The 16,413-nt window shown below is 41.4% G+C and overlaps 1 protein-coding gene across 1 annotated transcript in view; it reads right to left on the reverse strand.

Annotated features, from left to right (window-relative positions):
• Positions 1–16,413, reverse strand: part of PCNX2 (pecanex 2) — a 311,805-nt gene that overhangs the window by 222,428 nt on the left and 72,964 nt on the right. The window contains exons 11-13 of the mRNA XM_025356806.1: positions 11,542–11,695; positions 11,410–11,442; positions 2,026–2,197 (exon numbers count right to left, since the gene is read on the reverse strand). Of these exons, the coding sequence (XP_025212591.1) occupies positions 2,026–2,197; positions 11,410–11,442; positions 11,542–11,695 (359 nt within the window). The remainder of the gene's footprint in view (positions 1–2,025; positions 2,198–11,409; positions 11,443–11,541; positions 11,696–16,413) is intronic.

Consider the following 16,413-nt stretch of genomic DNA (forward strand, 5'->3'; position numbering starts at 1 on the left):
GTGTATGTGTTTGCTCCAACCAATAGGACTGAAAAAAAAGTAAACTAAAAAAATCAGGAAGGATAGAAGCAAATATTCTTGGGCAGGAGGGCACTGATTGGGAGATCAAATTATGGATCTGTTATTTTTTTCCCAACATGTTTCTGTTTCCTAATTGAACTCAGAGGTTCTCCGAAGCGTGGTGCGTAACCCTTTGGCATTAAGAAGCTACTCTGGCCGGGCATGATGGCTCACGTCTGTAATCCCAGCACTTTGGGAGGCTGAGGTGGGCGGATCACTTGAGGTCAGGAGTTCAAGACCAGCCTGGCCAACATGGGGAAACCCCATCTCTTCTAAAAATACAAAAATTAGCCAGGTGTGGTGGCACATGCCTGTAATTCCAGCTACTTGGGAGGCTGAGGCTGGAGAATCGCTTGAATCCAGGAGGTGGAGGTTGCTGTAAGACAAGATTGTGTCACTGTACTCCAGCTTGGGAGACAGAGTGAGACACTGCCTCAAAAAAAAAAGAAAAAAAAAAAAAAGAAAAAAAAGAAGAAGCTACTCTGCTTCTCACATGATGTAACAGGAAAAGATGTGTTGAGGATGCATAGAAAGGGGGGCTTGTGGTGGGTTGGGCATGGGGGGAGTAAAGAGTGAAGAGTTCAGTACCAATGCAGCAGGAAGAGGAACAGGAAGCCAGAGGGTGGAGTGCCTACCAGGGTTTTCACCTATAAGGAGCACAAACAAAGCTTACACCATACCTGGGCATCTCCCTAGTTCCACTAGAGAGATTCGGGAGGGCTGTCACGGAGCTTGGGAAAGGATGATGTGGGCCCAGAGGCTTTGACAGTCTCTTGAGTAAGATTTCTAGCTGGCAAGCGAGAGATCCAGCTAGTGATGTTGGTAGAAGCTACCCTTTATCAACTCAGCTGGTCAATGTGATCACAGACAATAACAAACTGGCAGGTGTGCAAACCCCTGGATGTCTCTGCAAGAATTCTCAGAGCATATGCAGTCGGGTCAATACCAGAGCAACCACTTTGCATAATAGGGACAACAGCTGATGCTTGGTGCCCAGCATTGCTCTCTATGTCAAAGTATACCAACTCATTGAAAACTTTCAGTAATTTCTGAGGTGGCTAATATTTTTGCCTTTATATCACAGTTAAGTTTTGCTCAAAGTCATATACTTAGTAGAGTGGCAAAGCTGGAATTCAAACCATCAGCAGTTTGGCTCCAGAGTCAGAACTCAAAACCATACAGTATGCATGTGACTCGTTTAAACAGAGCATTTTATATCAAATACTGCCTCAACCTTAAGTCAAGCAAAGGGATTGGTGGAAGACTGGGTGATCTGAGTATCCAGGTCTCCGCCTGGACTGAGAACCATGCCCACTCATGCTGCTACCCCGATGGCAAAACCATCCCCAGCAGGCACCATAACAACTATTCTGCAGATGGGCATTTTTTTTTATTTATTTATTTTTGAGAAGCAGTTTCACTCGTTGCCCAGGCTGGAGTGCAATGGCATGATCTCGGCTCACTGCAACCTCTGCCTCCCAGGTTCAAGTGATTCTCCTGCCTCAGCCTCCTGAGTAGCTGTGATTACCAGCATGCGCCACCATGTCCTGCTAATTTTTTTGTATCTTTTTAGTAGAGACGGGGTTTCACCATGTTGGCCAGGCTGGTCTTGAAATCCTGACCTCAGGTGATCCACCCACCTCAGCCTCCCAAAGTGCTGGGATTATAGGCGTTAGCCACCGTGCCCAGCCCAGATGGGCATTATTACAATGGGCATTATTATAATGGACATTATAGTGCTGCAACTTCTTGGTCATAAATATCAAAATCCTTTAAAAATAATTCCACAGTTGGATGCCTTGAGGCTTGGACTCCCAGACAGTCTTCAGTAGATACGTGAGCCAAGAGGAAAATACACATCTCTTCACCCAATAGTCAAGTAAGGAAGCTTAGAAATTCAGAAGATAAGGGGGAGACATACCCCCACCCACCATATTCTTCCCCACAAGCCTGTAATTAACTCACCTATTAGGTAGTCCCTAGCTGATTGGAGAAACACTGGAGAGAAGAGCTTCAGGCCATACACAATGTAACTGGGAGGGTGCCTGGCTTTGGCCCCTGTATCAAGAAGCAAAATAAGGCCACACAGCACACAAAAATAGATTGGTCTGCTATACGTTATGATTTGGTTGTGTCCCTAGAAAACAAACACAATTTCTGAATGGTACCTTTTATTTTGATTAAATGACAAAAGCCTCATAATTAGTAATTTACACTATATCTTATAACTTATACCATATAACACATTTTCCCCCAACCACCACAATTCGTACACACACACACACACACACACATACACACACACACACACACACACAAAAAAACAGGAACAAAAGAAAAGAAAAAAGTCTGATTCTTACTCTGTCACACCAGAATAAGACTATCAAAAAAAAGTTATGCCTATCCATCTCAACAAGATTTACCTGAAAATTTAATTACCATCCTGAGAGAAAATGTAGATCTAATTCAATGCTTTCCCTAACAGTGAAACTTCCATTCATCTTGTTCATTTCAAGTGCAAAACTAATTTAAACCACTGTTTGCTCTACACTTGGGTGCCACTATTAATAAGAAATAGAATTATAATTTGTGGGCTTTAATTTCCTAGTATCTTAGAAAGCAAGACCATATGGGTACAAAGTTATACCTGCAGAGATTACATAAAATGTCTCAGTGTAGCACACTGGAGTCATTCAGCTTAAAAAATGTCTTATTTATATTGCGTACAAAGCATTTCCCTGTGAGGGGTACCAAATATTTAGCAGACCTGATCTTATCCCTATACCTATTATTATGAGGCAAAGTAGAATTATTTTTTATTCTTCTTGAATGGATAGAAAAATTAAGGAAAAGATACAACATCAACTTTCCAGGGCAAAAGCCAACAAAAAATTTACATCTCCTAAATCAATGCACAATTTATAAGATTCAGGGGGGAAAACACAATGAAAATGAATTGGGAAAAATGTCTTTTGCAATTCATGAACTGCCTTGAGTGTAAAAAGGAAGGATTAAAGTGATATGGTTTCAGATGTGAATTTTTAAAGTCACTGCCTTGAACATGTTATATTTAGAAATGCAATTTAAATTGCCACTGCTTCTATAATAGAAATCCTCCTATTCTGAGACCATCTTTTAAGAGGAAGGAAAACACAGTCTGTCCATGGAGGCTGGCTATGTTTGGCCCAGAGTCCAGGCTCAGTCTTAAGAATACTTCTACTCTTATGAAATTTCCTTTTGAATCCAACTAGGTCACAGATTAATGGGTATAGGAATACTTTGGTTGCATTTTGTAAAACTGAAACTAAAGCCCACGTTCCATCTAAATGCATTTCTCATCAAGTGAATAGCAAAATAAATTTGTTGGTATAAATAACGATGCAGTATACAAATACACATGCAAATGAGACATTTCCTCGAACTGGCATGGTTTAGGAAATATAATTAAATAGCTACTTTCCACTTGCTCTGAGTTTTTTCTTGTATTAAAAGGTTAAAAATACATTATTCTAAAAATTAAAAGTCTTTGGCCTTTAACCAGTCTGAGATATTATTTTGAATCTTCCAAGTCAAACTTTACTGGGCATGGGGAGGTTTTCTTTGTATTTGTAATTTATGAAACAAAACTTACAGCACTGTTACAGAGAGCCTGCCCTCATCACCATGTTCCTGCGCTACCACATTTTCCCATCCTGTGTTTTGAGTCCCCAAACCGTAATAAGCATTTTGCTAACGCAAGGCACATAAACCACTTTTTTTTGAGACCCAGTCTCACTTGTCGCCCAAGGCTAGAGTACAGTGTTATGATCTTGGCTCAGTGCAACCTCCATCTCCTGGGTTCAGGTCTTTCTCCTGCCTCAGCCTCCCGAGTAGCTGGGACTTTACAGGTACCCGCCACCATGCCCGGCTAATTTTTTGTATTTTTAGTACAGATGGGGTCTCACTATGTTGGCCAGGCTGGTCTCAAACTCCTGATCTCAGGTGATCCGTTCGACTCGGCCTCCCAAAGTGCTGGGATAACAGACCTGAGCCACTGTGCCTGGTCACTACTTCTGTTTGCCTCAATTTCTGAGAACACCTGCTAATAAAATGTTCTTCAATACCTACTTCAATATGCTCTTCAATACCTACTTCCACATATGAATCAATCATCAAATCTCCTAAGGACTGATTTTTTAATTTTTTCAATAGAAAAATTCCAGTAGCTCCACCAGCTAAAGTCTGATCATAATCTCTTAAAAACTCACTTGACACCATCAGTCCCCATCTGCTTTTAACCTTAAAATACACTGTGGGGAGCACCAATGGAATTCAGCTGTGGAGCATCTTGCAAGGCTATTGCACAAAAGCAGATCTCTGTGCACATTTGCATTTTCCATCAGCCCTACCTCCATAAGCCATCTCATGACCCAAGTGCTAGTCTCAGTGCAAAGAAGGAGCAAGGTTCAAGACTCGAACAAAAACTCCAGGAGTCCTGCCTGTGGCAAGCAGCAGTGTGTGTGGCTAAGTGATGAGGCCATCCTAATTATCCTCTTAGAGACAGTGGAAGGGTCAGCTGCTTCGAATGTTCTGTTGTTGTGAAGGGGGGAAAAAGGTTTTTGTTATAAGGGAGCTGGGGTGTCTGGGAAAATTGTAGAGGCACACGGCTTAGCCTCAAGGGGAATCACCTGAGGTCTGTGCACAGCCTGGCCAGGCTGCCTCCATCCTCTCTCTCAGCTCTGCTGCATGTGCCAGCTCCAGGCTTCATTCCCCGGAACAGCAGACAGCCCCTGACACCTGCTGAGTTGACAGATGTTCCTGTCTCTCCCACATTCAGCATTTTTTTATTTTAAAAAAGAAAAAATCTTGCTTTGTCACCCAGGCTGGAGTGCAGTGGCATGATCATAGCTCACTGCTGCCTCCCTCTCCTGACCAGCTACTCTTTTTGACAACTGATGTAAAACGACAACAGCCACAACAGCTAATGTTTGTCTGGCCTTTCCTGCATCCCAGGCACTGAGTGTCCTACGTACTTCAAGCGTATTCATGTAGCAAAACCCTCAGAACACCCTGAGAAGCACATACTATCCTCCTTTTGATAAGACTAAACTGAGACATAAGGATGAAGAAACTGTCCCAGGCCTCACGCACAGAAAACAGCATGGCAGAGTAAGGACTGGAGCCCCATTTGTCTGGCTTCCTCCACCGACCATAGGGAGGCATACATGTGGCACTGGATTCTCCAGACCCAAGGACTCAGCCTGACATCACAAAATTTCATTCATAATCGTCACTCTTTAAACACAGAATGTGAACGTTACTCATGCGAAGCAAATTCAGAGAATGAGGAAAGCATCTGTGATAGTCTTAGGGGGTCAGTTTTTCCAAAGGACTCTGGGCAGAGAACAGGGCTCTTTACCTGCAGAAGGTGTAGAAAACCCAGACATTCTCTGCCCGTTTCTCTGCTGTTGCCCTGTGACATGATGGTCACGTATGTTGAAGTCTCATCACTGCCACAAGGGTTTGCTGTGTTTTGTGGTTTCTCACAATGGTGTCGGTTAGTTTAATTAAACATTATTTTTTGCTGGTTGTCGATGATTTCATTTTTACTTTAGCTTTAGCAGTTCACTTGTGCATTCACAGCCATCCTAAACGTTCGTAATGTTCTTTGGTTCCCCTTGTATGTGGAGCAAACAAGGACAGCTGGGGGTGGGCACCCATCACCCCACTGCGACCCTAAACAGCAACTATTTTATGATCCACACTTTGTATATACAAGAGAATTCGAAATATTTTAAAGAATTCTCTACGTATGGAAGAGAAGCAGCAGGCAAAGGGTTAAATAATTCTCAACCGGTTACTATTGAGATATTTAGATGCAACGTCAATTTAAATATAGCAGAAATGTGATAGGCTACTTTAAAAATTGAAAAGAAATAGGCAAATACGATTGTTTAAGCTTAGTTTATCGTTGAATTCTACAGAACAATTTATGTTAGGTCCAACTTCGTAACTTCAGATCTGTGAACCATGACAAAATGGCAGATGCAGTTGTCCAGGCAAGACGGCAGTGAAATGGGCATCAAAGTGTTCATCAAGTGCTTCCAGGGCACTCCATTCTGCTACCTCCTAGTTCATGTATTTTCCTCCTGTCTCACACTGCCCTCAAAGGCAGTGAAAGAGAGCAGAAAGAGTGGTGATCTACATTTTGCCTTTAATCAATGGTAGACATTAAGTATCATTTGCAATGGTTTCTGTTTTAAATAGTACCATTTTGAGCAAAGACACAATTGAATATTACTTGAGAACTTTTCATCAAGATCCACTAAAACTAAGTTGACCTTCTTATTTCTTAGGATTGAGTATTGGGAAATTATTTCATGCCATTCAAAATCATTCCTCGGATAAACCCTACGTTGGCCAGGTGATCAAGGTCAACATCAGCAGAGACAAATCATATTGATAACTTGTCCCGTTGATGTGATGTGATCCATATAACATGTTACCTCTGTGGTTTTCCTCCTGAAATCCATAATCCCATTCTTACCATGAGATAAACATCAGAAAAATCCCAACTGAGAAACATGTATAAACTACCTGACGAGTCCTCAAAACTGTCAAGATCATCAAAAGCTATTAGTATATTGCCAGTCTATGTTCCTCGGATTTCTTCCAGTATCCACTTCACCCTATATATATTTTTAAGTTGCCCAGAAACTGTTTCCTTTTAGAATCAGACTAATTTTTTTTCAGGCTTAAGGAAAATCTGAGAAATTATCACAGCCAAAAGGAGCCTACAGAGACATGATAGCTATTATAATGTAATTTGGTGCCCTGGATGGGAACCTCAAGCAGAAAAAGGATACTAGGTAAAAACCAAGGAAATCTGAACAAAATGTGGACTTTAATAATAATGTAACAATATTGGTCCATTAATTGCAACAAATGTATAATGTTGTGACTAATGCACGAAGTTAATACAGTGAAACTGGGAACGGGGTATACAGACATTCTCAGTACCACTTTCCCAATTTTTCTGTAGATTTAAAACTATTCTAAAATAAAAGGTTTACTTACAAAAAATAATTCCTAATACTTTCTATATAACCTGAAGTAGATACCAAATGTCTTCACTGAATAGTAGCAACAGTTAATTGAATAGGATGCATAACAAGCTGTAGCCCTCACTCTTTGCAGTTTGTACTGTAAGGAATCAAGACACATATGTAAAGAGGAAGGAAACATTTACAGAGGACTTAGTATACTTAGTATACTCTAGTATACGCTAAAGCCTGTACTGGGCATACTACATACATTGCCCAGTGCGCTCTTCTTTTTTTTTTTTTTTTTTTTTTTTTTTGAGACATAGTCTTACTCTGTCACCCAGGCTGGAGTGTAGTGATGTGATCTCGGCTCACTGCAACCTCTGCTACCCAGGTTTAAGCGATTCTTCTGCCTCAGCCTCCCGAGTAGCTGGGATTACAGGCACCTGCCACTGCGCCCGGCTAATTTTTGTATTTTCAGTAGAGACGGGGTTTCACCATCTGGGCAAGCCTGGTCTTGAACTCCTGACCCTGTGATCCACCCACCTCAGCCTCCCAAAGTGCTGGGATTATGGACGTGAGCCACTGTGCCCAGCCGCCCAGTGCATTCTTTATTAAATCCAACTGATGTTATTCTGATTATCCATATTTTGCACAAACATAAAAATACTGCTAACAATTGCTAAGTGCTTCAGGGCCAGATACTGTGCTAAACACTCAGGGATGCTACATTGTTTCCTTCTCTTGCAATCCTGTTTTATTATTTATTCCTCTTTTGCAGATGAAAAGCCTATGATTGAGAGAAGTAAGTTTCCCAGGCTCTCACAGCTTACACATGGTAAGGCTGGATTCAAATATGAACCCTGTATGCTTTTGGTTACTCCAATATTTCTCAACGTGTGATCTGTGTTTGCCTCCACCATAATGACCTGGGAGTGTGTAAAAATGCAGATTACCGGGTGCTGTCCCAGCCAGTAGAGGGGAGGCGGGAAATGGAGCTCTGCCTCTGCCTTGCCCAGGTGATCCCGGGCACACAGCTCTAGTTTTTCACTGCCTCTTGGATATTCTACTAAACTTTGCTTTCTGGGTTATTATTAGTGGTTACTGTCAGTTAGTCCTATATGGACACCTGTGTAAGCAAATTAATATCTTCATTCCCCATTAACATATTGCCATCTCTGATCCTCAAATTGCAAAGTTTCAGTTAGACAGTATCCAACTCCTAATCTTTCTAAGCTCTCCCAGACCTATTTTCTTTTAGAATCAAACTGATTTCTTTTGACCCCAGGGGCTACTGTATCATACCTCTTGTCATGTCATTATTATTAATTCTGCATTTAAAACTGAAATACACAGTGTTATGCAAAAATTTTATTTTCATTTCACTATCTTCTGATTTTAACAACTTGCTCAAAATATGCCACCTGTGCTCTTAGAAGCAAGCAAAAAAGAAAGGTCTGTCAATCACTCTAAGAGCAAAAATTGGCTGAATTTATTAATAGCTACCCTCCACAAAGGTGCAAAGTAGTGCAGTCTGAAAAGCAGTTTGGTTCCTTTCACAGCCCATTATGAATAAAAATTAGCAGCAAGCTTGAGAACCGTCTCTGTGTCCCAAACCTCGGTTCCCGCTCCTGACCGTCTCCTTTCTAAAGCTTTCTATCTACGAATGGGAGATAATAAATCTGTCTTCTAAATACCCACGTGGTTCAGTCAGATTGCAATAGGAAATATTTTATAGCTACCATATTTTGTTTCTTCATTAGAAGTACTGGAGAAATGTCAACCCAAATCAGAGACTAATCTACTTAGAAATCTGTGTCAGCAAATTAATTACTGCAATAAACATAGTTAAATGTCTGACTATGTCTTACAAAAGCAATTTCTTACTGTCTCACTATATGACATGCTTGCTCAGATAAAGGAATAGCAGCTTGATTGAGTCCTCTAGGAACTAAATAATATAACTCCAACCTAGAGCAGTGGCATAGGGGCCATAGTAACAGACATTACAAATCCACAAGGATTACGCAGCTATACTTGCCATCCACCTTTACTGGCATGTCCTGCATTATTTCTGAAAGGATATGCAGGAAAGGAACAGCGTAGAACACCCCTCCCCAGAGTCATGCAGAAAGACAGCAACACTGAAGTACAGTTAGGAGTGAGGAGAGTTGACTAAGGCAGGAGAAAGGTGATGTGGCATCTAGGGTGGGCTTGAACAAAAAAGCTTCAAAGCTGTACATCTCTCTCACACCACCTAACCCAGATTTCTGATGATAATCACAACAATACATCTCAATACCCTAATTATGCTGCTTCTACTTATCTTGACATTCAGACTCTAGGATAAAAGAAGATGTATTACATGTAAACCAATTATGGGGAACAGAGGAATTTAACAAGATAGCAATGCATGCCATGTGATCGTCCAATTATAAGCTTTTCGTAATTACTGTGAGCTAAACAGGAGCTATCACAGATTGAAAAACGGGTCCTAAATCCTGGATATAATTTTTTTAAAAGCACGACAGAGGGAAAATCAAGCTTTCTTTCATTGGGAGGGTTGAAACAAAGGAGACAGTTGCTTAGCGAGCTGGGGAGTCTACCTGGCAGTGAACTCGGTACAGACACACGTGGCCTAGATGCCTGCAAGGGGCACTGCCTGTCCCATAGCACCCACCCCGTAGGCCACTGTGGATGAGCAAAGGGGCAGCAGGCTCAGAGGAAAGCACATGTGTGTGTTTCAGAGTTCACAAAGTAATGCCAGGGCACCAACAGATCAGCATAGGTGAGCTCAGAGTCTTTGTTACAAATTAGCTCCAAGTTACAGAGATGAAAAGTTTACAATATACGTGAAAATGTGGAATAAAGAGATTAGCTTCATGTAAAAAGAATGAATGATTCAGGAAAATGCAAGTTAAAACCACAATGAGCTATCACCTCATGCCTGTTATGATGGCTTTAATCAAAAAGACAAAAGATAACAAGTGTTGGCAAGGATTTGGAGAAAAGGAAACCCTTCTATGCTGCTAGTGAATATGGAAATCGGTACAGCCATTATGGAAAACAGTATGATTTCTCAAAAAAAATAATAAAAATAGAATTTTTAATTCTATTTTTGAGTATGATCCAGCAACCCCACTTCTGAAGATATATCCAAAGGAAATAAAATCAGTATGTCCAAGAGATATCTGCATCACCATGTTCACTGCAACACTCTTCACAACAGCCAAGACATGATATCAACCCTAAATGTCCATCAACAGATGAATGGATAAAGAAGATGTGGTATACACATATAATAGGAATATCATTCAGCCTAAAAAAAAGACCATCCTGTCATTTGCAACAACACTGATGAATCTAGAGGATATTATTAGGTTAAGTGAATTAAGTCAGGCACAAAAAGGAATATACTGCAGGATGTCACTTACATGTGGCATCTAAAAAAGTTGAACCCAAAGAAAAAGAGAATAGAATGGTGGTTACCAGGAGGCAGTGGGATGGGGAATGAGGAAGGATTGGCTAAAGGGTACAAAGTTTCAGCTGGACAGGAAGAAGGAGTTCTGAAGATCTTCTGTATAGTATGGTGACCACAGTTAATAATAATACGCTGTTATACTCAAAAATTGCTAAGAGAGTAGATTTTAAATGTTCTCACCAGGAAAAAATAACTATATGTGGTTATAGATATGTCAAACAGCTTGATTTTATAATTCTACAATGTATACATACACCAAAACATCACCCTGTACCCCATAAGTATATACAATAAATTTTAAAAATAAGAATAATGATTCATGCCCATATAATTATATCACTACAAAGAGCTAACATTTATTGAGCAATCTCTCTGTGTCAGGCACTGTTATAGCACATACATGGATTACTTAATCCATGTAGGCATTTCCATTAGACTTATTTACACATAGGGAACATGAGGCATGAAGAGGCCCAGTAGGTTGTTCAATGTCAAGCATTCAAGTGGAGGAATCAGGACACAAAGACAGGCAGTCTGATGGCAACGTCTGTGGGATCTTCCCCCCAGATGGCTCAGTCTCTGCTGACTTGAATCCAGTGGGATAGGAAAAACTCTGCACGCACTCTTCACCCCCTGCCCCACACCTTTGCCCGTACCACCCACACCATGCTCTCAGGTCTAGCCGGAAGCTGGCCACCATGCACTTATATATATATTTGATATTTCCATTTTATATTCAATATAGAGAGCTAGGTACAGACTTGGCCCTTTGACTAGATTTTGGCTTTTTCCTTGTCTTCAACACAGACAGACAAGAAAACTACTTGCCTGTATTTGGAAACTTACGTGTATTGGTGAGGCGGGGTCAGGCTGAACACTCTAAAACACAAATCAGAAGTGTCTGTGTCATCATCTCATGATTTCAAGGCTACATTAGTGACAGCACACGCTACTGGTAAGAATTAGATGTGGTCTTGCCTTTAGCAGGGAGTACTGGCAGCTGGCCATGACGAGGCAGAAGAGGAGCACCCACATATCTTTGCAAAAGCCTTGGCTCAAGGTCAGAAATCCAAGGAGGGAAACCAGGACAATGAGTAAAATCGCCAGTACATTCTCCTTGATGTCTTCAGTTCTGTGCAAAATATATACATAAAAGCGAAAAAAAAAAGTAAGTTTTGCCTTTTTAAAAAATTTTATTTTATGATTTTTTGAGACAGAATCTCACTCTATCCACCAGGCTGGAGTGCAGTGGTGTGAGCTTGGCTCACTGCAAGCTCTGCCTCCCAAGTTCAAGCGATTCTCCTGCCTCAGTCTCGGGAGTAGCTGGGACTACAGGCACACACCAACACATCCGGCTAATTTTTTGTATTTTTTTTAATAGAGACAGGGTTTCACCATGTTAGCCAGGATGGTCTCGATCGCCTGACCTCGCGATCTGCTTGCCTTGGCCTCCCAAAGTGCTGGGATTACAGGTGTGAGCCACTGTGCCCAGCCAGTTTTGCCATTTTTAAACAGAATGCCTTCATGTTTCAAAAAAAATGAACCATGACAACACAGTAGTTACCTTAAGCAAGACTTTATTCCCCTATGAGATTTTAAGGTATCTTTCTTTACTTATTCCTCATGCTATATAAACAAAATCCAACTTAACACCAGATTTTTGTTATTGAAGGGAATAAAATCTCATCCCATTGGATCTCCTTGGCCACTAAACTGGGTTTACTGTCAAAATGTAGTTAATGATTCCATCCATGACCATGATGTGTTTCAGATAAAGAGCTTCACTGGTTCCTTTCAATGGAAGGGCGTGTAAGGGGGATGCATTCACACCTGGCCTAAGCAGACAATCATTTCCAGATAAAACTTTTAGTGTCCGAGTTTACTGTCAAATTTCAGGAGCCAGGAGAGCTCCAGCAGGAGAGTTAAGGGTGAACTGCAACTTCCTCACAATGCAGAGGGCCGGCCCTGGGGTGTGTTGGGTCCACAATGTCTCGCTGGGTGACTCTTGTATGGACTCTCCATACAAGGTGTAGGGTCGAGAGGTGGGGTCATCCAGAGGTGGAGTGTTATCAGGTGGGTATGCAAAGGACAACGTAAGGCTGTTTTAGGATAGAGATAGGAAGGGGCTACAGGGCTGGATCAGGTAGCCTAGGTAGAATAGGAAGAAAACTGAAGACGGCGAGGGCTGCAAGGTAAGAGACATATGGTGGGGCAAATTGCTGGAGAGGACTGAGGAACATTTGAGGAAGTTGGAGAGAGATACGAAGGATGAGCAGAGACAGGATTATAATGTCAGAGGTGGAAGACTTCTGTGAGAGGATAAGACGCAGGGTGAGGCCATGGAAGGGAGTGGCAGATATGGAGTCACAGGGGATGGCACGGACCACAGGGTCAGGGAACAAGGGGCCTGGGTGTTTGGGTCGGTCATTCACAAGGATTCTGAGTATACATCTCACCTTTCCAGTTTTTGCTCATATATCTGTTTTTCTACCCCACTAAGCTGATATCTTTTTTAGACAGGAATAATTGACTACTTTGTGCCTAGCAGGTAGGCAATTGTGAACATTTAAAAAAAATTAATAGGCTATATTTTTGAGAGACATTTGTGATTCACAGCACAACTGAGGGGAAAGTATGGAGTTCCCACATAGCCCCTCCCCACAGACACATACACACAGCCTCCCCCACCATCAGCCTCAACTGATGAACCAACACTAACACGTCATTATCCATCAGTATCACCCAAAGGCCATAGTTTACATTTGAGTTCACTCTTGGTGTTACACACTGGGTTTTGGCAAATGTATAATGGCATGTCTCCACCAAATGGGAACTCTAGTGAAAGTTCCACTGCCCTAAAAATCTTCTGTGCCCCACCTATTCATCGCTCCCCCACCCTAAGCCCTGGCAACAATTGATCTTTTTATTGTCTCCATAGTTCTGCCTTTTCCAGAGGGCCATATAGTTGGAATCATACGGTATGTAGCCTTTGCATATTGGCTCCTTTCTTTAAGTACTATGCGTGTAGTGCTCCTCCATGGCTCTGTGGCTTAGTGCCTCACTTATTTTTATCTCTTATAGTATCTCGCTGTATGAAGATACCACAGTTTGTTTATCCATTTGCCTTTTGACAGATATCTTGATTGCTTCTGAGTTTTGGCAATTATAAATAAGGTTGTCATAAACATTCACGTGCAGTGTTTTGCGTGGACGTAAGTTTTCAACCCATCTGGGTAAACACCAAGGAGCATGGTTGTTAGATCGTGTGGTAACAATATGTTTAGTTTTATAAGAAACTGCCAAATTGTCTTCTAAAGTAGCTGTACCATTTTGCATTCCCACCAGCAAAGAATGAGAGTTCCTGTTGCTCCACATCTTCACCAGCATTTGGTGTTGTCAGTGTTTTGGATTTTGGCCATTCTAACAGCTATGTCTGGTATCTCATTGTTGCTTTAATTTGCAATTCCCTAAGGACTATTGATGTTGAGGGTCTTTTCATATGCTTATTTGTCATCTGCATATCTTCTTTGTTGGGGTGTTTATTTGGGACTTAAGCCCATTTTCAGGTTGTTCTTTTTTCTTACTGTTGAGTTTTAAGTGTTCTTTGTATACCGGATAACAATCCTTTGTCTTTTAAAATATTTTCTTCCATTCTGTGGAACATTTTTTAACGAATGAAAAAATGAGTGAAAAAGAACCCATATCTAACGCTGACACTTGATGCTTCAATAGCTAACAAAAATGTGAGAAACAGTAAAGAGAAAACTTTTGAAGAAATGAACAAATGCATGAATCATTTGATAGGGACTTTTCATATATAATTTCAGACAGATAGCTATAGAGATGATTGATTGATAGATATGTATACAGATTTCACAGATTCAAAGAAATAGAAAAATAAATAACTATAGTAAAATAAGTCTGGAGCTGAGGCTGCCAAGAGGCATAGCCTTGGGCCTCCTACACAAGGAAGGACAGGAAACTGAGGACAACAGCCAGGAGAAGGAAAACAATGGGTGATTTGGTTGACTGAACTGTAGCTGATATATTACAGAATAATAGAAGTAGGGTAGAAAATAACATACAAATATATAGAAAGGCTGAGTATTCAGATAACCATGAGGCTCAAGCTGAATTTTTTTTTTTTTTTTTTTTTGAGACAGAGTCTCGCTCTGCCGCCCAGGCTGGAGTGCAGTGGCCGGATCTCAGCTCACTGCAAGCTCCGCCTCCCGGGTTCACACCATTCTCCTGCCTCAGCCTCCCGAGTAGCTGGGACTACAGGCGCCCGCCACCTCGCCCGGCTAGTTTTTTGTATTTTTAGTAGAGACGGGGTTTCACCGTGCTAGCCAGGATGGTCTCGATCTCCTGACCTCGTGATCCGCCCGTCTCGGCCTCCCAAAGTGCTGGGGTTACAGGCTTGAGCCACCGCGCCCGGCCTGAATTTTTTTTTTAAATCTGGGGAAACCAAAATATATTTGGCAAAAAGGAAACTGTGGGTGTCTTTTATTTTCCACTATGCACTTTTAATAGTGCTCAATATATTTGGTGTGTTCAGGTCCGTAAAATTCATGATGCTCATAACATTTTGATGGATACCTAAAAATATCCAAAGGTCTTGGAAATAAAATTTCAAAGAAAAACAAACAAACAAACAAACTTTTTTTCTCTTTGGGGAGGGGAAAGAGTAAGGTTCCTAAAAGGTATTTTTCCTCCAAATTCTTCTCTGCCAGGATTCAATTCCTCTGCCCCCAGGCTCCCACTCCTCCCTTCCTCAGTTTCTTGTTTATCTATCTTTAAATATTGGGTTAAAAAATTTACTTGCCAGACAAAGAGTGACATGACTAAGGCTGTACTTTTGAAAGATTTATCATGCAGAGGTGTACAAGGTGCACTGGATGGGGACGAGACCAGAGCAAGGATAAACAAAACTCCCAGGAGAGGTAATGAGGGCCTGGGAAATTCACATGGCTGGGGAATAGGAAGGGACCCCTGACTCAGGGACACAATTCAGAGTGAGGCTGAGAGAACTCCAAATGGATTACGGACAATGATGGACTGATTGAAAGAATAAAGATTACTCCAAGATTTCAATCTGAGAAGAAAAGGATCATGGCAGAATCCATGGCAGAAATTAGGAAGGGGAGCCGATTTGCAAAGGAAAATTGGTTTCTTCCTTTATGCAGCAGAAGTGCTCCGTACTGCTCTAGCTGCTTTGACATCAGTGAACAAAAGGGATGGGAGCTTCCTTTCTCATGAGTGGTGCCATAAGTAAGTATGAATAAAAAAAGTTCAGTAAAATATACAATATGTAAACACAGATGCAACAGAAAAAAGAATAGAACAAGGCAAGAGAAAAGGTGAGGGAGTTGGCACTGCAAATGTCTGGGAGACCAATGCTCCAGGCTGCAGGAACTGCCAGTACAAAGGTTTTAAGCTGGAGGACTGCCTGGCATGCTTGAAAGACAAAAGGAAGGCCAGTATGGATGCAGAAAAGCCCAGAGGGATAGTGGGAGATCAGGCCAGAAAGCAAATTAGTGGCTACAGCATGGGGGACTTATGGGCATTGTGAGCACTTTGATTTTCATTCTGAGTGAAATGGGGAGCCGTTGCTGGGCAGTCAGCAAAGCAGTGACGTTGAAAAGCCTTATTGTGTTGTGTTAAGAATACTGTACAGAGGCTGAGCATGACGGGCACCTGTGATCCCAGTTACTTGGGAGGCTGGGGCAGGAGGATCGCTTGAGCCCAGGATTTTATGACCAGCCTAGGCAACAGTCTAGGCAAACGAGTCAGTAATGTGAGAAGTTAAAAAAAAAAAAAAAAAAAAAAAAAAAAAAAAAAAAAAAAAAAAAA

The sequence above is a fragment of the Theropithecus gelada genome, chromosome 1 (assembly GCF_003255815.1).
Source record: "Theropithecus gelada isolate Dixy chromosome 1, Tgel_1.0, whole genome shotgun sequence".
In the NCBI taxonomy this organism is placed as follows: domain Eukaryota; kingdom Metazoa; phylum Chordata; class Mammalia; order Primates; family Cercopithecidae; genus Theropithecus; species Theropithecus gelada.